The sequence below is a fragment of the Anser brachyrhynchus genome (assembly GCF_964034855.1).
Source record: "Anser brachyrhynchus genome assembly, chromosome: 11".
Lineage (NCBI taxonomy): Eukaryota > Metazoa > Chordata > Aves > Anseriformes > Anatidae > Anser > Anser brachyrhynchus.
In genome coordinates this window covers 7,612,615-7,635,100 of record NC_137706.1, presented here as the reverse complement: position 1 = coordinate 7,635,100, position 22,486 = coordinate 7,612,615, and the positions used below count along the sequence as shown (strand labels likewise).

Genomic DNA, 22,486 nt, shown 5'->3' with positions numbered 1-22,486 from the left:
ATCTGAAGTTGCTTACATTTTAAGCTCAGAGCTCCACAAACCCAACAGTTTAGTCCTGTCATCATTCCTACTGAGCATCCTAATCTCATGTACTCAGGTCAACTCCACGCACCAGGATCCCTGGTATAGGTAGAATATCATAAACCGTATTTTTATTATTGCAATAATTCCTGTGAATATTTTTTAAAAGTGAAAAAAAGAACTGATTCGATCACCTTTTGGCTAAATATATTCACCAAAGAGACTCCTCCAGCTGTACATAGTCACTTGGATTTAATTTTTCTTTGCTCCATTTGGCAAACATTTCTTCTCCTTCCTATCACCATCCTGCTTCAGTTGCAGATAGAACTGAGGTTTCAGCTATCCAAGCTTCCCAAACACAACACAGGAATTGCCAAAACCTTCAGCTGGCAATGTTTTCCAGGACATGCAGAGAATTTTCAGGCAATCTGAGTAGCTTTTTTCTCAAACGTCTCTTTCCCAGTTCCCCATATAGTCATTTAGCGGTTACCACCAGCTGCCTAAGAGTACTGAGGTTTGATGGTTCAGGAGGCAAACGGCAACAGTAAGCAAGATCTGGCAGACAGCAAGATGATGATGCACGTTTTGGAGCATTTCTTACTGACCACTGGAATGAGCTAGAGAACAGAGCTTTAATCAAATGCCCCTAGGCTGGAGATATTTTAGAGCTGACTCAAGCGTCTTACCTGGCAACAGCTTTCCACAGATGCCTTATTAGTGCAAAATTTATGCTACTGTGCAGTGATTGTATCCACAAAATTGTGGTGGTAACTATCACTGTTGGATTTCTGCTGCTGAGGCATGAGCACAACATGTATGCCAGCTGCAGAGGTATTAATGAGACACAATATTTGGGTGTATGTTACTTGAGCTACAAAAAAAGGTTATGTAATTTATAGAACTCCAAGATATTCCTGAATCTGGATGAATTTAGTTCTCCAAACTACAGTTTTAAAATCTACAGGTCCTGTTACTTACAGTGAAAGTCCTGGCCACAGTACTAGTAAAGCTGAACAGTGAACTTTTAATGCATATTTAAGTTTCCACATCTGTGATTTAACCAAACTTTGTGCTCACTTGCTATAGGTATTTTACCCCCTGAGAAGTTGCCCACTGTCCATTGTTCACATCAATTCCAGTAAAGTTTAAGGATATTGGATTTACATGCATAGTAGAAGCCAAACATTACAGGAACATGTATAGCAACAGATGGTGGTACAGACTGGATGATTAGGGTAGCCCCAAGCTGTCTGGCCTATGGATGTGAAAGAGGAGCAGAGGTGCTCTTGCAGGTTATTTCTTGAAAGATAGCACTGCATTGCTGAGATCATGGTTTATATTTACATGTCTGTTTCTGAGATCAGACGTTCATATTTACCCAGGAATACCCACTGACTTCTGACATAGGCAATGCAGTTTCAAGTCCCTGCACTATAGGAATCAGCCAGGAACTTACAGCAATGTCTCCCACATCTGAAATGAAGGCCCTAAATGCAGTGATATTGAGTGTATCATTTAATTGTAACTTCGTGGTGTCAGGGAAGTCAAAATAGTCACTAGCCACAAAGAAAGACTCAACCCAGAAGATGACAGCATATGAGAAGGAGCAGAGGGCAACTGGAAGGAAATGGTGGTAAGTGTAACTGTTATTAAGCAATGTCACAGCAAACCAGCTGCTAGGGAGAAAAAAAACTCTGTAGGTTTCAAGGCTTTTCCAAATCCAAAGGCATCAGCTGTGCTAAGCAAGGGGTTTTCAGCACATTTGTTCAGTGCAGGAGGGCCTGGGGTATGAACGTTGTGCTGTACCATAGGCTTGCAAGGCCATGTTTTCTCTGTTTCTGAAACTACTTCTGCCAGTCAAAGAACTGCCAGATTTGGCCAGTGTTCCTGTACTTTTTGTCTGAATCCCACTAATGACATGGGGGCTTGAGCTGATGTCATCTTTATATTTTCCAAAATCTGTTCTACATTCTCCTTTTCTCTTTCAAGAGCAAGTACTAAAGGACTGATTCAGTGGGTCAGATCCCCAGGTGACATTAACTAGCATGACCTATGTTAAATTAATTCTAACGAAGCCATTTCAGTTTACACTGGTTGAGTATCTGGCCCAAAACCCCAACCCCAGAATGCCCATTATTGCATTTTGGCACATTTGCTCTACTGTGCTCTTCTAGCAGACTAATGGTGTGAGGACCTGGGGAAAGGAAGAAAAAACATCTGGCCACTTGCATTCAAAATCAGACATTCCCAACTTATTTACATTCCTAAATCATCCTTTTTTTGGAGGGGGGGAGGGGCATTTTCCTTGTGGTCCTGAATATTTTGTCTGAGAGTTAAATAGCAGGGAATCAGGTATGACACGGCTTGTTGGTTCTGGGCCACCTAGATCCTTTAGTCCTAGCAGGAGGCAGGTATGCTTCAATGGAGGAGACATCTAGCAGATTAGGCAGCTGCTGTCCCCGGTAACCCCTGCAAAGCACTTGACACCAGCGAGTGCCAGGCTGAGTGCATTACTGAGCCGTGGACGATAAGCATATCTCCAATAGCAATAACGGCTGTAACTTACCCAGCACATTCCCCGACCAATTAACATCTTAACTGCACACACGCTGCCTAAAGGATATAGGGAATTTGACAAGGGATTAGACTAGATAACTTGGCATTATTTTTACCGTGATCCTACCAGTGATCTATCTTGTTTCCATAAAGATATTCTTCACAGCATTACTGGTAGGGAACAAGCTTCAGTTTGTTACTACTGCTTCCAGGTTAAGTTTTAGTTTTTAAATCCTGGCAAGTACAAATAGGGACACTCCCAAGTAATACTAAAGCAGCAGACTATTCCCTCTTTCCTACTAACCTGGTAAACATCTAGCGTGCTATAGAAAGGCTTCCAGTATCGTTGCCTAAGTAGAATGGCACTGGCCTGGGATGTCCTTTACAATCCTGTTTATCTGCAACTATCTGTAGAGATAAAACATGGGTACAAATTAGAGGCTGCTTTGAAGTCCTACAGAACACATGGACAAACATATTAAATAAAAAGGCAATCAGTCGACTGTCCAGCGTGGTCAATTGGGACTCCTCTTTTCCAGGAGAACTGGTTGCTGTCATTCTAAGTTAGAGTAATATTCACGCCTCTGCAAAGCTCTCTAGGAATGAAGTTAGCATAAGATCAAAACACTCCTCAAGTCTTCAGTACGTTTAATCTTGCCATCTATCTCTGTGAGGTTTGTGTGCAATTATTCCATTTTACAAATGGGGTCGAAAGTATAGAGGACAAAACTTGTGACTAAGATCATACAGGAAGTCTGTGGGAGGATGAGGTATCAAACAGGCCAACATCCTCGCTTTTGAGAGACACCATCTCCAGCATGGCACTGGAGGCTAGCCTTTGTCACTGCAGCGGACTCAGAGGAGACAAGGAGTGCTCCAGCTGACAGCGCCACAGCCTTCATTGTTTTGTTTCTGAATACTCTCCAGTATACATACAGGGTGGGGATGAAGAGAATTGCCTGGGAGGGTTTACAGCTTTGACCAGTTTGTGTATGGTACTGTGACTAGATGTTAGTTTGGAAGAGTGAGTTTCTGCTCTGGAAAACCTAAAGAATACAGCTCCTTGCCCTCCCATGGGGTCTCTGAAAGTCCTTGGGATGAACAGTCTTGGTGGACATCCAACAGGCTGTAAGGGATCTCTTGACTAAAAATAATAGCTGATGCTTTTTCAATGCTTTTGATTCCAACACTTCACATGCTTGAACTGCTGTACTAGAAGTCATAACATTACCCATTGCTGACATGCTGACACTTGAAGAGCTCCAAGCAGAGCAGCACACCATGCCACTGTTGCTGAGGGAAGGAAAAATGGTGAGAATTAAGAACACGGTTATTTAGCTTGGAATTTTACCAGAATACAGAAAACAATATGCAGCTTCTTAGTAAAAACAAACAAACAACAATAAAACTAGATCTTCAGTTATAAAACATGGAAAGACTGAAAAAACTAACTTGAGCTTTTCACGCTTCAAGGCAAGGACTGTGAATTTTCTTTGAACGCCACAGCTATTATCAAGACTCATTCCAAGTTTGTAGTTGTACTTTCAGAAGTGCTGTGCTACAACACACCTGGGCCAAGATACAGCTTATCCCTCAGTCAGAGGGACTACCTCTTTGTTACTGCTGAAGAAAGAATGATCCCCATGTCTTATGTATAACAGGCACTCTGCCTCTGCCCTCCTCCTCTTCAAAGCCTGCAGGCACGTCCATGTCCCTCAGCACAGCTGCATGGAGCCAGGGAGCAAGTACACCCTGGAGCATCGGAGTTGCAGCACAGGGCAGACCAGACTGCTCGCAGCTCTGTCACCCGCTCTGCCTTCTGTCTGGGGACTGTGTGTTTGAAATCAAAGACTTCCACACTGTGCAGCATGTCACTGGACATTGCCCAACTCTGCTGGCATTTCTATATAAAGAGCCGTAACCTGGTTTCAGATTATCTGCATCTATCCATGTAAATAATGAGGCGGGCTTAAAATTGTTTCATTGAAGTGGCAGGTTAAAACTCACAGATGGCCACAGAGCTGCACTTTGCTATGAGATGACAGGATAACATGCATCACCTTTTCTCTGGGGAAGAATCCCTCTTTCCATGGTCAGCCTTTCCCCATGCCCAAGAGGCCTCTGTCTGTTTTTTGGTTTGTTTAAAGGAAATCAAACCAACGAAGTGACACCCTCCCCACCCTTTTATTTATTTATTATAAATAGGCCCAGTGCATCTTTTTTAAACTTGTTTTTAGGAGTGCAGAATCTTCTTAAAATGCTGCTTCCTAGCATCAGACCACATGGTTAACCAGTCTTGGAAGCAGGAGGCTTTCAACAAACACTGTGGTAGAAAGGCAAAGCAATTCATTAGCCTTTTCATGTGCATGTCCCTTATGAGGGACAAAAGTCTTCAGGCATAACGCTGAAATTACCAAGGCCTTCTTGTCATTTCACCTCAGCCAAGGGAACTCCTGGTACAGAAGATTAACAGTGCCAATGGGAATAATTTTGAATTGCTGTTCTCCTCTGTTAATCACAGATGGTACCACAGGATGCACCCCAAAACAAGGAAGGGAGTCAAAGTTGCTTACTTATGATGCTTAGCTCACTGAGAAATCACCAAAAGATTTCTTTGCCCTTCCTCTAAAACACATGGAACTGGCTGCTGCCCCAGGTGCAACACCAGCCTGCACTGGCCTCAGGCCTCAGTGGGGCATGTGGTTCCAGAGGGCTGAGAAGGGTTTGCACCCTGCGCCCTGCAGCAAGAGAAATAAGACACAACCCTTCATGGTCAAAATCTCTCCCATTCTTTCAAGAAAATCACTGTACAAAATAGAGGTTTTATTTCTTTCTCCACTGAAAAAAAAGCCAACCCCAGGGTCCCTAGGAACTACAGAAAGCAATAAATAGCAAAGAGTTTCTAGAAATATGACTGGTACTGATAAAGGCAAGTAGACGCATATTTAAAAGTGATGCTTGACTTTAGAAAGAGACACTTCATAAAATTACCATGGGTTTGGTCTATTAAGCACAAAACAAACAAACAAAAAAACTGTGAGACCAGGTGTCCAGTTTTTAGGGGCAGAGAAGCAGATTTATATACACTTGCTACTTACTTTTCTCCAACCCATCTCCATCACTTACCAACTTCAGCATGAAAAGCATGAAAACCTTGAAGGCTGCTGGAGCTGGATTCTGAATTCCCTGCCTTCTTTATTGAGCACTTTAGGTCCACAATATGATGTTCTGTTTTGTAGCACATACACTAACTTCCTCAGGGACTTAGTGATCCCAATTTTTTGCTAAAGATGTTTACTCAAAACCATCAAACGTGATATACTGCTACTCCAAACAAGCTGCTCTTGTTGTGTGACTCCCTCTTTCTCTTACATACCGAAGTTTCTGTAGGAAGTCAGTCTAAACATCCTGACTGATGGAAGAAAATTACAAATCTTAGACAGTTTAGCTACACAAACTGCAAGTATCTCCTGACTTGGATCACTCAGATTACTATGCAATACTGTCATTTGGAGCAGCCCCTAAAAATGTTATGTATGCAAGCAAATACAATACAAGTTCAAAGCTGAAAACTGAGAGAACAAAATTATTTCTTGAGTGGGGGAAAAGTACACAGGGACTATCTTATATTGTACTGAGAGTCTTTCTTTTATTTATTATTTAAACAGTCAGCATCTCTTTAAAGTTGTGTGACAGCTTTGATGACAGAAAGCAGATCTCTCTAATGCACATCTAGCAGCAGTGCCAGGAATGCCAGCAGATGCATAAGCCTTTTCTACAACTAGACAGGGACTGCGAAGAGAACTGGCCAAATATGGTGCTGCTTCAGCATCCCAAAATGCCTTGAGAGTTACACGTGCCTGAGTAGCAGTAAATTCACCTCACCATGCTCAAAACCTAGATTATTAGAGAACATTTTCTATTGCAACTGCATTTCGTGCTGCATTTTTACCATTAAAACTACAGATTGGTGTACCCTCCCCCATCCCTTCATCCTTTTTATAAAAGTGAAGATAGTAGCTCAGAAAGCCCCAGTGTGATAGCTAGAGGTGGTGCCGTCAGCACTACAGCAACTGAGATCCTGCCAGGGGCTCGGTCTGTTGGCACATGCAAAGAAGCGTATCTGCACAGCCCTGCTTTTGAAAGGGTTTCACAGCTTTCACAGAGCAACCTGGTGCTGCAAGATGACAATTGCTGGCTTCCAACTTTACAGTTAAATGCTATTTGAACAGTCAGTGCTTCAATGTGGACACAGCAGATAAGTTAGACTAAGGACAGAGGAGGTGTATTGTGTGGGACTGCCACCCAGACCATTTTGACAAAGAAGGAAAGGGTTAACAGTATCATTTCTGTGTACAAAATGGATCTCTGCCTGCCTTATCACAACAATTTGTACCTCAAAGAAGAGTTACTCCTGGTAAGAAAGAATGCGTAGACTTAGCGTTGCTTCCTCCATTTATACAGTTGCATTTCTCACAGCAACGTAGTCCAGAGGTACCCAAATAAGTCCTAAATGGGAGACTGGACACCAGATGTAGTTATACGAAAAGTAAAATGCTTCTGAGGAAGACCTTCCTTTCTCTTTGCTGTGGTTAATGCTGCTGGTTACCACAACTGAGAAACTTCCCCTCTTTTATTTCCTCCTCGTGATAAGAGCAGTTGATTCTAAGCTGAGCAGCAGGAATAAGGAAAACCGTAACACTTTTATTCTAATTTGGAGGATGGGAAAAGGGAAGAAGCTATCTATTGTTTCATTTCCTGGATCTCATGCCTCTGTGTAATACTGTTCTGAATAGATTTTAAGATAAACTGTTTAAATAGAGCTGTCTGCAACAATTGGAAAACTAAATGAGGAGAAATTATTATATTGACCATTCCTACAGTGAAGTTCAGTGTTTTGTGGCAAACTGTATTTCAGAGTGATGCTGGACATAAAGACCTAAAGAACTAGAAAACAGGAGTCTTCAAAATAGTGCAAAGCTTTAGAGCCAGTTCATGAAACAGTTGATTTCTCCCAAACCCTCTTACCTTAGGGTCCTGATGAAAAATGCCTTTTTTTTTTTTCCCCTTCAACATCCCTTAAACAGGTTATAGGAAAAGTTCTCCACAGGTATATGACAAACTTTCACATGCCTAATGTGTGCTACATGTGTAGCATTTGTAGGAAGCATCACTCTTGTGCTTCTGTGGATTTTACAGGTGTGGGTACAAGGAAGGGAGAGGAATGGTACACAGCTGTGTTGCTGAGCAGTATTGACAAGCATTGTGCTGGGCCATTCCAAGGTAAGGTTTAAGGAAGGTAAAGTTAATTAGTTGATCTACTTCACCCAAATATCTTTAGGGGATGTAAATAAAGAGGAAGCAACAGAAGTTAAAATATAATCTAGCCAGAGCCAAAAATAGCATTGACATTTATCCCGTTTCAAATGATTATGTAATCATTTTTATTTAAAAATAGTTAAAAAGTGATGCCAAATTTACTCTATGCCCTAAATGCATCTCTCTACTGAGAAAAATGAGCGCCATTGTCTACACTCAGTAAGAAAACAGATAAAATTGCCAAGAACCATGTAAGCTCGAAGGTAAAAACTGAGCTCTCAGGTTTGAGGGCTGTAGGTTATTCATGGAAGTTTTGCACAATGAAATTGTGCAAGGACAATTTCTGCTTAGCACTAGTGACAAGTAGTGGGGCAAGCTTGGCATATGAAGGCAGAGGCATAAATTCCACCTAACTCTTCATTCTTTTGTTCCCCAGCATTTGTTGAATTCTTCCCACTTTCCATGATTTAAGAGCTCTTGCAGATGTTTTAGATTTCTTCTAATCACATTTAAGCACTACTTACATTGTTTTTTAAACAACATGCAATATATAATTTTTTTATATTAAGCTCCAGTTTTCCAAAGCCTATGTTGCCCTGCACTTTTTTGTTCTCATATGTTACGCATTATAAAGTGGGCGTGTTAGCCAGAAATTATTCCACAAGTATTTTCAAGTTTTGCCTATTCTGTGTCTGTACACATTTCTATCTGTCATAGCACAAAGGCACTAAATGGAATTGTGGTCACTAGTATATTTGACATTTCACACTTGGCCTGGAAAAAAAAACAGTGATACAGTTCAGCATTGCTTGCTGAAGAAGTAATGAACAGTAATCATACTGCAGGATCAGGTGATAGAGCACAAGCAGCAGCTCTTCTAGCACAGGACCAGCTCACACTGCAAGACAGGAATGGGAGAAGTCAGAATCATTCCTTGGAAAAAAGGAATAGTCTTTCTGCTTTCCACTGCATATCTGTACAGCTGAACAGTGCAAACAGCATCTGTGGCCATGAGTCAGCTATGCGGGAGCATTGTTTGTCTCTGCTCTCTATCCAGGAAGAAGTCCCAGACTGTGTGCTCTGCTGAAACCCAAACCCTGCCTGGAAGACTCTGAAGGTTTCAGACCACCTTGCTGCCCACAGAGAGGTGCTAACAAGTCAGAACAGCTCTGATAGGAAGCAGGAACCTGGAGCGACATGAACAAATCTAATTGGGCTTGTGAAGCTTAGTTGGAGTGGGAGAAAAATCCTCTGGGAATATATCATATGAGGAAGTTTTTCATTTTCTTCCTTCTTTTTTCACTTTCTTCCTTCTTCTTACTCTTCAGTCTTTCAATTCCTTTCAAGCAAAGTAAGTGGTCTCAAGTACCAGTATACCAGAAACATGGTTAGGACTGATCGAGTTCGCATTTGCTTTTCTCTTGTGTTCAGTCCACAGGCAAGGAACAAATAGGAAAAAAAAAAAAAAGCAAGCTTCACCCAAAATAACTTCCTGAAACAATCACTTCCTCAACGGTTCACCTCTCTCCTGTGGGCAAAGAGAGAGTGTCAACAGATCAATGTGGGCAGGAAAGGCTTTTAAGTAAAACACTTCCACAGTGATCAAATGCAAAAGACAACAGAAGTGGGTCATTCACTCAGGCATATAGGAACTGTCAGCACTAGTAGGCATGGCTGAGTGGAAAGGGGCTCTGTAAAGGCGCTTAGGGCGAGCCTCCAAGTTCACAGTCGAATCATCACCAGAGTAAGTGGAAAGAGAGTCTGAGATAGCACAGTAAAATATATTTGGGTTTTTACACTGACAGCACTTTTCAGACACCAGTAAGTTGAACACCAGCAAGATCCAATTCCCATAGGATCCTACTGGACAAAATGTCCAGCATACAACTAAACAAAAACATCATACGATGGGTGAGCAATTGGCTGACGGGCAGGGCTCAAAGGGTTGTGGTAAATGGGGTCACATCACGCTGGCAGATGATCATTAGTGGGGTCCCTCAAGGCTCCATTTTAGGGCCAGTCCTCTTCAATGTTTTTATAAACGATTTGGATGTAGGACTAGAAGGTGTTTTGAGCAAATTTGCTGACAACACCAAACTTGGAGGAGTTGTAGACTCGGCTGAGGGTGGAAAGGCCTTGCAGAGAGATCTGGACAGATTGGAGAGATGGGCGATCACCAACCACATGAAGTTTAACAAAAGCAAGTGCCGGGTCCTGCACCTGGGGCGGGGCAACCCTGGCTATACGTACAGACTGGACGACGAGATGCTGGAGAGCAGCCCCGCAGAGAGGGACCTGGGGGTTGTGGTTGACAGCAAGTTGAATATGAGCCAGCAGTGTGCCCTGGCAGCCAGGAGGGCCAACCGTATGCTGGGGTGCATCAAACACGGCATTGCTAGTTGGTTGAGGGAAGTGATTGTCCCACTCTACTCTGCGCTGGTGTGGCCTCACCTCGAGTACTGTGTGCAGTTCTGGGCACCACAGTACAAAAAGGACATTAAACTGTTGGAGAGTGTCCAGAGGAGGGTGACAAAGATGGTGAGGGGCCTAGAGGGGAAGAGGTATGAGGAGCGGCTGAGGTCACTGGGCCTGTTCAGCCTGGAGAAGAGGCTGAGGGGGGACCTCATCGCAGTCTACAACTTCCTTGCGAGGGGGAGTGGAGAGGCCTATTCTCCGTAATCACCAGTGACAGGACCCACAGGAACAGTGTTCAGCTGAGGCAGGGGAGGTTTAGGCTGGACATCAGGAAGAGGTTCTTCACCGAAAGGGTGGTTGCACACTGGAACAGGCTCCCCAGGGAAGTAGTCACTGCACCAAGCCTGCCTGAATTTAAGAAGCGATTGGACTGTGCACTTAGTCACATGGTCTAAAATTTTGGGTAGACCTGTGTGGTGCCAGGAGCTGGATTCAATGATCCTTATGGGTCCCTTCCAACTCGGGATATTCTATGATTCTACGAATCTTATCTGCTAATGCATTTGTCCAGCAGGTGGGAGACTGCCTTTAATCCTAGGCTATATTCCATGATGAAATGGTGCAGTCCATTGGAGAACAAAGCCATTGAATTGTCCTTTACCATCTGTTAAACAATCCATAGAAAACAGTTCTTTTCCTCAGAAGGAAAGAGTTATATACAGCACATGCAGAGAATATACAGCGTTTTCAAGGGAAGAGGCAGTCTGGTTTTGCGTGACAGTTCAGTCATACCTGCACTCCAAGGTGCAGTTTGCATGTAGAGAGAGAGGCTGTGTATGAGAAGTTTGATTGACATATCCTGGAGGCAAATAGGGTCAAGAAAACCTTGACACAAATTCTTCTCCATGTAGGACAGGCCCATACATTAAGAAAATTACTAAACTACTAGCAAAGTCATCCAGACTCTCCCTCAGCTATTTCTCTCCATAGTTCCTATAAGCAGCTGTTCTAAGTGTTGTTTGTAGAGGGGCGCGTGCTGCTAACTCATCCAAACAGTAGGCCTCCTGCAAACTTTTAAGAGCTCTCTGCTTGTAGCAGGCATCATTTTCCAGACCTTGTAAAATGTTATTCTGGGCACTGGTCTATACCCTAGGGAAATTCCTTACTGAGCAATTACAAGGACAGCCAGTGACCCAATAACCTTCATTTTCTTGGGATGACGCAATGGCCAGTTCACGCTCAGGAAGTACAGCAGGCTGAGCAGAAGGTGAAATGAGCTGCTGAAATTCCCACATCAGCATTTTGTTTCCATTCCATCAAGGGCAAGATTTCAAAGTGTGGAATGGTCCTTTAAGTTCTGTCTTTTATGAGGTCAGGCTAAATGCTTCCCTTTTATATATGAAGAGAGGGTGATCTTTGCCAGAGTCCACACTGGGTTTGCTCTTGTTTTGATTTGCGTTTCGGTTGAGAGCTCTGTGTAGCAGGAAATGCAACTTTCAAAAGCAGTTCAGGCTTTGCTGGAAAGTGGACCCTGTAAGAAACAGTGGGCTGCAGAAGCATTGCTGCAGCAGCAGCAGCAAAGATGTTCTGCTGTGACCCCACTCTGTCTACAGACTGTAACTCAATCTTCCTTTCTACCCAGTCCTCATCTTCAAGACTATGCTCGATTTGGGGCAGTAAATAACATACATGAAAGAATAAGACAGGAAAAAAAGCTCATAAGAGTTGGCTAGGTTGTGTGAGAAGGGCAAAGAATTCAACATAAACCTGACTGTGAAGAAGTGAAAGGCGGCTTATAAAATTCAGGATTGCATGAGAGGGATCCTGTAAGACATTGCACGCTGTAATTTCCATCTTCTTCATTTAGTCAACTACAGTTGACTAGACAAGAAAAAACAACTCCCAGCACAGCCTGTAGAGACCTCAAGGAAAGCATTAGAAAGTCTATTAAAATAGTTAAATTGGATGAAAGCACCTGAAAATGTTCTGTGGTGGGTAGTACTTGCAATGGCAGAAAGATGAACTGGATGCACTGACACAATTGTGTATGGTTTGGCTTGACTGCAGGCACAATGAGTATCCTGAAGTCTGTACCGCTTTTAAGATTACAGCAGTCAGCAGAAGTAGCTTGAACATTAACTTCAGCCATGTACAGCTAAAATTGCACCTGATCTTACATAATGTGTCTCACTCACATGATACATGTGTGAGAAGCATATCATATCACCGTGAATTACACTGAAGAAAGCACAGCATTGTGCTGGGACACAGTTCCCCAAAGGCTCAGATAAGTCTTCACAGCCCACAGTGATCCAGGATATTATTTAGATTTCAGGCTGATAAACCTGTAGAACTAGCACTGCGTTCCCATCATACATTTCAGTGACAATTTGTAAGGGACAAAAGCAGGAGGGCCCGAAGGCCAAATCCTTTGTGACTGTATAAGCCTGTTTCTCAGTCTTGATGTCACAAGCAGGTTGATTGCTACTCCCCTCTAGCCATACTTAAAGACAAGTCCAGAATTTCCTTTCTCTCATGGCCATGAATTCTCTTCCTGCCTAAACTTATTCAGGACCAGTACATACCAATTGTTCTTATGGTAACAGTGTTCTGAATTTAAATAGCTCCGCATGTCCCAACTCTGCACTTACCTTCTTGCTGTTTTTATGCAGTCATATCCTCTATGAGACTCTGAAGCTTAAACATGTCTCCCCTTCACTCCCACAGCAGACTTTTCTTCCCCTTCGATTTCAGAATTTACGCCCTTAGAAATGCTGTGCTTTGCCAGCTCAATATTTCTATTCACCGAAGGGTTTCTGCAGGAAAAAAAAACATCAGGGCATTCAGCACTGGCACCTGGAATGAGTTCCGGGGGAGCTAGCTTCATTACAGAGCTACTGGAGCTCTGTGGAAGTAGTTGGCCTGAAGAGTTGCCAAGAGGGCTTCAAGCAAATATATGTCTTTTTCTTAAAAAAACAAATAAAACAACAGGAACTCGCTGCTGATGGAATGGGTTGCACATGAGACTGGACAAATATTGCTAAATCAGTAGAGTTCCAGGGACTGTATACCAGGTGTGGAAACAAACCTTCAACAGGATGCAGGATTACTCTTTAGGACTGCAACATTAAGATTAGTCTGTTCTCAGTCTAGAAGGGAACAAAATCAGAGGAATTTGATGCCAAATACTAAAAAAAAAAAAAAAAAAAGCCAGACATTTTCTGGATGTCTGTGTTATTTGAGGGACCAGCCAGGGATGAGTTATTTGTCTTTGAGCTATACAGCTGTTAAAGTTCCAAGAAATGAAGTCATGGCTTTCAACAGGCCTCGGTTATAGCATGTGTTTCTGTTTGAACTTTGAAGGTGGCCTTGACTCTCAGAAATGCATGGAAGTCTCAAAAGCCACCACCTACTTGCCTGCAAGATCAAAAGGGACCAAAACAACATCTGAGCTTACCTTATTTTAAACATGATCCTGTAATTCAGCAAACGAGTGCCCTTTCACCATCAATAGTGTCACTGCAGGTCTGACTTACCCCTTCAACACTTAGGGAAACTTGTTACCAGAACAAAGCCATCACAGCATCGCACAACACTAGCACTCAGCAGACAGCAACATTTGCTGTATGAATTCCATGGTTAATTTTGACCAGCAGGGAACAACTACAGATAGTAGTCCCTGCTTGGAAGCAAAAATCTGAAAAAAAACATGAAATACTTTGTTTTCTGTCTCAATTTATGTATTTTCAGAGTTTCTCTAGGAATATAAAGGTATCACAGCACTTCCTGGCCCTGAGATTTGTGTCAGCATCTACCTTTTACAGGAAAATCCAAGTATATTCCCCCCAATCCTTATCCTGTTTCCTTTTTGCAAAACAGCACAGATGCAGCAATATCTTTTATAGTGTTGATAAAAGGGTGCAAAGCTGTTATCTCATGCTTTCACCTTGCTCTTGCTCATGGTGAAGTTCTTTTCTCCAGCACAGAAGTTAGACTTGTCTGTGGTCTGATGTTTGGCTCCTCTTCAGCCACATTTGCAGAACACCTTTGGACACATCCAAAGCTGTGCTGGCACCTCAATTCCACTGTATTAAGATGACCCACCAGACCTATAGAGACCTCTCTATAAAATCCAAAGCTTCTTCTTAACCTATGCCTGCTTTACAACCCCCAAAGAACGTAATATGCAACTTCTTATTCTTTATTCAATATTTCTCCCTCCACTCAAAAGGTTATTAGTACATTAGAAACCATCCAAAGTGCTAAGCAAGGAGGAACAAGAACATGAAACAACAAAATGCAAAGGAATACCTCTTATCTTCATCTACTGACATTATGAATTTACTCATAAATCTACTTGGGGACCAGTGTGAACTCTGCTGCTAGCAAATACATTTGAAAAGGGACTATAGATTGAAGGTTCTCTGTCTAGTGGCTGTTACCTTTACGATAGTGAAGAAGATCTGAATAGAGTCTGACCTCTTCTGGAATGAGTGCACTGGCAGCCTGGGTTGTTTCACAAATCATTTAGTCTAGGAGATGCTCTGCATATTCCAGTGGAACAGGAAACTCCTAGAGAAATTTTTGCATCTAGCCTCTTTCCAAGATCTTGGACAAACCAAAATATGACTGAGCTGGACATGTAATAAAGAGCCACTCACATGATTTCGAAGAGATCAGAGATGACTCCTGAACAATCGAAGACGTTAACCAGAAAATTCTCTGTGGCCTGTGGCTTGAATTGATGGGTCACAGGATCAGGAAGCATCACAGACATGTCACAGAAGTGGTTGGGCTAGAAAATTACCCTAAATAGCCTTTACTATCACCAAATGATACAGGATGATAATGGTACTGTAAGCCAAACACAACGGGCAATGAAATGATCTATGAAGCTGTTCTTTTGAGGTCTTCTGTTTGAACTTGTTTGCTTTTTCCCCCCACAATTTTGGTATGTGAAATAATGTCTCATTAACACAGTCCTGGGGCAGAAAAGATCAGCAAAATACGTAAAATCTCAACACATTCATACTGAAGTTCTCATTTACTTTAATTTTTCTAAGGCAAAAAGAAACATGCTCAAACTTAGGCTGGCACTCAAACATTTAGCTGAAATCACTATTGATTTCATAAAGCAAAATTTTGGGCTTGGTTTGACGAATATATTCAATTTGTTTCCTAACACTCCTCATAACTGATACTCCTACAATGTGTGGGTTGCTTGAACCCACCTCATTTCAAATCTATTAATAAGAACATGATTATTCATGTTCATGACCATAGAAGAGGGGACAAATTCTGTTCCTATAACGCAGTTTTGTGAATTTAGGGATTGAGTGTCCTGTCAATAACGGCAGTTAATAAACACCACTGAAGGATTTGTTCTTAATTCAGAAAATATATTGGTTCTGATTTTGATAATAAATCTCTAAGCTAAGAGCCCTAGTTTCTCCCCAGATAGACACAACTGTGACTAAAGCTCCACATACTAAAACATACTGACTTTCAGGGAGAAAAGCCAACCACAAGTAGATGTGAGCAGGCAAAAACAGATGCAGGCAAAAACAATTGCAAGAAAAAAAAAAACAGAAATAAACATTTAGCTGAAGCCTCCAATGATTTCATGAGACAAAAGTTCAGTCTAGGCTTGAAGAACAAACCCATTTTGTTTCCTAATATGCCTGTCTTAGATCATAACCCAAATATTCCCAGAGTGACTGTATTGCTTTAACTCTCTACATTTAAAATCTAGTAATCTTTGAATTGTTAAGTAAAGCAATGAACTTCCTCCCCCCAGTAAAATATACAAAACTGTCACAAGTACAAGCATTTAATACGTGCTTGAGCAGCTACTAGATGTCTCACACCAGCTTTGCCACATATGCCTTTTTTCCCTTTTTTTTTTTTTTAAAGTACAGGCAACAATTTATATAGAAGTATAACTAAATATAATCCTCAGACTGAATCTAGAGAAAGTGTGCTATTTTAGAAATATAGTGTCATTTCAACTCCCTTACTGTTAAAAATGAAAACAAAAGATGGATCTTTAGATGAGAAAATTCTCATCCTTATATAGCCGAAGGCAAAAAGTAACTGCAGACAGACAGGAGTCATTAGTGTGGTGCTGTTAATGTCTCTCACATGGATGAGAGCTGCAGATGACTAAAGGCATTTGTGAGTAAACTTCAAAACTGGTTCAATGGATAAAGTGTCACAATAAAAGGCTTCAGTGCCTCAGGATTTTCATATTTTGCAGGCAGCTTTGGTAAAGCAAGAGGCTGATTTAAATAACCTGCAAGAGCTTTGGGCCAAAGTCCTAAAGCTGTCACTTCTCTTGTAGAAAAAGACAAAAAATGAAGCATTGAGTAAAAGCTGGAGGAGAACGGAGGCTAATGCCTTACTAGAAGCCTTTGCATGGGGCAAAGCCAAGACACTGAGCACAAATTCTTGCAGATTAATTTCAACTCTGGAAGACAGGATGTTTGTCTAAAGCATTGGCAGTGAAAGACAGGGTTGTTCTTGGCACCAATCACAATCACTGTTTTAGTCCCTCTGCTATACAGTTACAGGAAAAGAATGCATTTGATTTCTCTGGAGCTGACAGAATACAGAAACTTTAATGTAAAAAATAATGTAGACCAGTTAGTGACTAAATGGGAATATAAATATTAACCCTTTCCTGGATATGTCCACTACTGATCTATTTAGTTCCTGGCTAACCAGTCCTATTCTTAATCAGGTCAACAGTTTGCTTACTTATGTTCAAGTAAACATTTTATTCAATAAATTAAAATACACAATGCAATTGGAATCAAAAGGTCATCAACTATAATACTGGAACAAACCTCTGTTTTAATCTTCATACTTGATCAATTGCACCTTACAAAATGCCACCAAAAAGATTGATTGTGAACCATATTCAGAGTAGACAAAACATGCTACAGATAATTATTTCAGAACAAAAGGATTATACTAACAGCTCAGAAAGTACTGAATACTGATCTGTGTGGAGTTGCAAATTCCAACTGATATTATTAAATCCAGCAGTTTAAAAGTAAGAACTGTATTAAAGAAATAGCCAACTTTTTCTGACTGTCTTCATGCAATCTTCTTCACAGACTTCAAAACAATTCTGAGACTGCTAAATCAGCAATTGACTGTACTGTGAGGGAATTTTCATGTTCAGTAGTTCTGAAGTTATGAACTTCATGTTCCACCTAACATTTTTAATAAAAAGATTTTGACTTTATAGGCATAGCAGTTACGGGTAACAGGAGAAAAGAAAACCACTTCACCTGAGATAAACTCTCATGGTGGACACTTCAGGACACTGAGTAGTCACCAGCCCATACTATCCATTTTTAAAATAAGTAAATATACTTATATGAAATAATTAGTAGGGAAACAAAATCAGATCTGATACATAAGACTTCCATTATCCAAACTAAGAGTGGATAAATCCAACATATTAGTATTTGTCCTAAGCAATGCTAGAAAGAGCTGATCGGTGGAAAACTTGGTATATATATTGTTAAGGGATGATTGACAATGAAAGACCAGCTCTCATAAATGCTTGGAACAATAGGGAAAAGGAAAAAAACAAAGTAACTTGTAAAAAACGTTAAGGACAAAAGGGATTGAAGCACGTAAAAAAAAAAACACATTTTAGTCTTAAAGTCTTCAGGCATTACTGGGCAAGCACAAAAAATTAACTTCCGCAGAGTCTCTAAAGTTGTGGCTAGGATGTTTTCAACACATACTAAAATGATGCTACACTGAAAACAAGGACAGCAAATACCAAGCAGCTGACAGACTACGTTCTGCCCAGAAGTATCGGAACTACCAGCTACTGAAGAAATGAATGCTGTTATGCCTCAGTACCAGGTCCTCCAAAGCAGAGTAAGTTCGGAGGTGCATCTGTCCCCATGACCATCCTGATGAAAGCTGTGATGATGCTTCTTAGTTGGAAATACCCCCATGTGGCTTGACCCTGTGCTGCATGCACTTAGTGACATTGCTCTCCACTGAATGATGCTTGGTGCGCAAGGACAGAGTTCACACGTTAACAGTAAAGTAGCTCATGAGCCTGATCCACTCTGTGCACCTGTCACCTCTGAGCTTATTGATCAGACTTCACCACAGATACTAAGGTCAAACAAAATAGCCATCTGTAACAGACTAGCATCTCAAACAACCTAAGTTTCTTCATGTGGCATCAAACTTTGTATCACAGAAATGTGTTGTTCCATTAACAGGTACAACTACGATGTGTTTAACTTACACTACTGTGAGTACTGAAAAGCAGGTTCCAGGAATCATGTCAAATATGGGCAGATAAATTGTTAATTGTTATGCACTTATGTAAGGACAAAATTGCAGTGCAAGTCAAAAAAATATCCAAAACTATAGATTAAAAAAACTAAGTGGAGGGGGATAAATTTAATGATGATGGATGCCATACTCCTGAGGTAAATATCTTATCAGTTTGGTCTGATTAAGAGCCAAAAAATTGCTCATGAGCTAAACACATTTAGAGTGAGAAAGTTTCTACAACAATTATCCATTCCTTCACTAGGAATTAGGTAATGAAGATGCAGAAAGTCAAAGGGGAAGGGAAAGACAAAACAAGAGTCTAGCCTTCAATTTTTGTTTTAAACCTTTTCTTACTTTGAAGCTTCTGATGTAGAAAAGGAAAAACTTAAGACATGATAAAATGTTCCATTTGAGTTATTTTCTGGACAGTTAGGGAAAACAACACTAGACTATCTGTACACAAACAACTTTGAGGCATTTTGCTTTTAATTTGCATACAATTCCTTAAAGTGAAATCCACATGAAGAAGGGTGAGATACAACAGAGCCAATTTACCATTTCACAAGTTAACAGCACAAAGTAAACATCTGTCCTCCCTATTAACTAACTTCCATCCCTTACCCCAACTTGTCACTTACTGCTGCAAGTTTCCATGACAAATAAATGCATGGACTAGTTCCAAACTCCACAGATGTTCACATGTGGACTTCAGTGGTACTGCAGATTATAACATCACGAACAAATTGAAATAGAAAACCTTGAATGTGCTTATATTCTCTGAATGTTTCCCAAATCAAGTCCTAAAGTTCACAGTAAAAAAAAAAAATACTCCTTGAATTGTTCTATTCAGTTACTTAGCTGACTGTGGTTCCTCTGTGGAGCACATAGCTGAGGAGAAAAAGAACAATACTTTCTGTCAAATGAGAGAGAGCATTAAATCAGGAATAGAGAGGTGTCAAAATAACTATGCTGAAATGGACTTCCCAAGCAACTTTATCTGGAACACAATTTGAGCAGGCTCTTTCCACCTATGAACTCATAAAATTTTCTAGCTATGCAATTTCTGCATAAAGTTGAACTTGACCAGGCTTGCGGCTTCTTTCACACCGGCAAATACCATTTTGACCAAAATATATTAAAACATTATTATATATACCTAAGGTAGAATAATGGCAAGGTACTAAGGACAGCATCATCTTTCTTCGTGTTTTAATGAGACTAAATAATAGGATAAAAATAGGCTGAAAGGAGAACAACAACAAATCTGTCTTGTAATCTTTCCAAAAAAAGATAGGAACATATGAGAGAGAGATTGCAGAGAAGCTTGGCCTACCATCATCATCAGAAAATCTCTATCATTTAGAGCTGTCTGTATTTAGGTCTTACAAGAGTAACACTGATATACCTTTCTACCTAAAACTTTACATGAAGGCTTTTTACGTGTGTAGGAATTCTTAACATGGAGATTCTGTGAAACTACATCACTCACTGAATTCACTGTTTAAAAGTTGAGTGGAAAAAAAACACAATTGTGCTGAATTGTATATTACAGAACTCAGAATTGCGTCTCTGACAATAAGGGTTGTGCATGCACAAAAGCTTACACATCACAGCACATCTGTCAATAACCAATGATTCTATCTGGCATTTCCCTTTTTTCCCCTCTCATCAGTATGGATTCTCCAAAAATTCTATTGTCTGAAATATTTCAGTACCAGAGAAGAGACTAACAACAACAAAAAATCTTTGTACACGTTAATATTTATTATTTTTGTAATCATTTTTCCTATATATTTAACACTAGTGTGACAAAATTCCTGTTAATTATATGCCATGCAAGTAACTTAAATGAGTTAGCACTATCTAAACTGGTAAACCTACCACTAGGGGTTACTTCTGAGTCTACAAGATATTTCTGCAACAATGTTGACTAGATGAGTCTGCATATAACATAATAGGCTCAGTTGGAGGTACTTTACAGGTATCTAAATGACAGCACAGCCTTCAGAAGCACTGTAGTGGCATCATCCTTTGACCTAAGTAGACTTGACATTATTAAGAGGGCTTGAGTGGAGGTGTAGGTATGTTGGAAATTGCTGTTAAGAAGGATGGTGTTTCTGCAGTTAGTCAGTTTATCTTTTGCTAGTTAAAGTTGCTGTGGTTCATGTTCCTTCTTTGACAGGATAAAAGGTAGAGATTTTACTCACTCTACCCATGTTGCTGTTGTCTAGGTCACAACAGAGATATTGAGAACATACAGTACCTTTCTGCAGCTGAAGACAAAGATTGCTGCTCAGACTGCTGCTATTCCTTCTCTGCAATTCTTTGGTGAGTACATTTTCATCAATACCAAGTATGAAAATAAACTCCCTAGAGTCCAGATCTTTATTATTTACATTACAGGAAAGGTCTACTTGTAAATCACTTATTCTTTTCTCCTACGACACCCACAGGTTTCAAAACAAAATAATTACAAGTGAAATTATTAAAAGAATAGCAAGAGTTGTGATAGTCTTTTGTTGTACTGGGTATTTCCCTTTTTAACTAACATACATTCTAACAGAAATCCCACAGTACAAACCAGATAATTTCAATTACAAAACAGAACACTAACTATTCAGTCCAATGTGAGAGCATGTGTATGTGTGTATAATACTGTAAAAGTAGTCACACATTAGAGGTATATAATTCGAACAGCATCTTCCTTCATGAACCTACTATGATTGAGGCAGTGACAAGGTTTCCATTTCTTTGTTTTCTGCGCTCTCTAAAGAATGGCTATTGCCACATTTTGTGAACCATAATACTGTACAAGCAGAAGCTTGTTGGTATCAGGTAAGGACTAATAACACTAGTGCAAACAGGTGCAGAGAGAATTCCTCCAGTTTTGGGATGAACCAGCTATATAACACTGAAAGAGGCCAGGCATCTTCTTCAAACCCACATACGTGCATCTTTCCCACTCAGGACATACCTTTTTCTGACTTGATCTTCTCATTACAAGGGTAAGGGGGAGAACCATCAGCTCATGTGATATTTATCACGTGCATGATTTCTTGACTGTTTTCCTATTAATACTATGAATGTTTTATAACAAGTTTTTATAACAAGTCAAGGAACAATAATTATGTCAAGCATCAGGAAAGTGACAATAATACTGATTTAGAATCTTCAATAAAAAGTAAAACATTTTGTCCTGAGATGCAAGTCCAGGAAGGAACAGGAATGAACTTAATACTGTACCATTATTTGATCATCATGCACCTCAGCTGACCAGATGACAAAGAACAAGTGTTTATTGCCCTCTGCTCATCCAAAGATATGATAAGCAGTTTATTTAGATAAGTGCTTGGCATACCAGAATGTTGTCAGACCAGTTCTCACTGTACTGTCCCCCTTTAGCTTATTTCTTCAAAAGAAAAAAAAAAAAAGAGAGAAAAAGGAAAGAAGAACATCTCAGCAGGTTAACCCTCATCTTCTCTCAGCTCTGTGGGTAGAAATTTGTATTGCTGTTGGCGGATCTGAGCTAGTTTTTTCCTTGCCTCTTCCAGCTCTCTTTCCTTCTTTAGCATTTCTTCTTGGGCTGCAATGATCTAGAAAAAAAGAAGCATGAATTAGGATAGCAAAGAATACTGTCTGTAAAGCCATTCTTCTTTTTCTATGGCACCAGTCACAGAAAGGGTTCCCAGCATTATCCACAGAAGTTTCAATGACCTCAGCAGGAATTGCTCAAATGTTTCCCAGATTCCATCAAGAATAGTACTTTATTCCCACTTGTTACATATAGAGGATAAAAAGAAAAAAAAGTATCTTCTAGCACAGTTTTACCATACATCCATGTTGGATTTTAGAATGCTGTGCT

General features: G+C 40.5%; 1 protein-coding gene and 1 long non-coding RNA gene across 7 annotated transcripts in view; one reads left to right on the top strand and one right to left on the bottom strand.

Moving 5' to 3' along the window:
* LOC308201188 overlaps nucleotides 1–22,076 on the top strand; it is a 29,467-nt gene extending 7,391 nt beyond the window's left edge. The window contains exon 2 of the long non-coding RNA XR_013956111.1: nucleotides 7,777–22,076. This is a non-coding gene — a long non-coding RNA (uncharacterized lncRNA). The remainder of the gene's footprint in view (nucleotides 1–7,776) is intronic.
* The window catches only part of TLN2 (talin 2), a 228,742-nt gene that overhangs the window by 32,156 nt on the left and 174,100 nt on the right, over nucleotides 1–22,486 (bottom strand). For 5 of the 6 annotated variants that reach the window (XM_080607980.1, XM_080607979.1, XM_080607981.1 and 2 more), the window contains one exon: nucleotides 20,370–22,217. In XM_080607980.1, the coding sequence (XP_080464106.1) occupies nucleotides 22,089–22,217 (129 nt within the window). In that variant the 3' untranslated portion in view covers nucleotides 20,370–22,088. Of the gene's footprint in view, nucleotides 1–12,962; nucleotides 22,218–22,486 lie in introns of those variants that run through there. The other variant, XR_013956084.1, reaches the window with a different exon arrangement.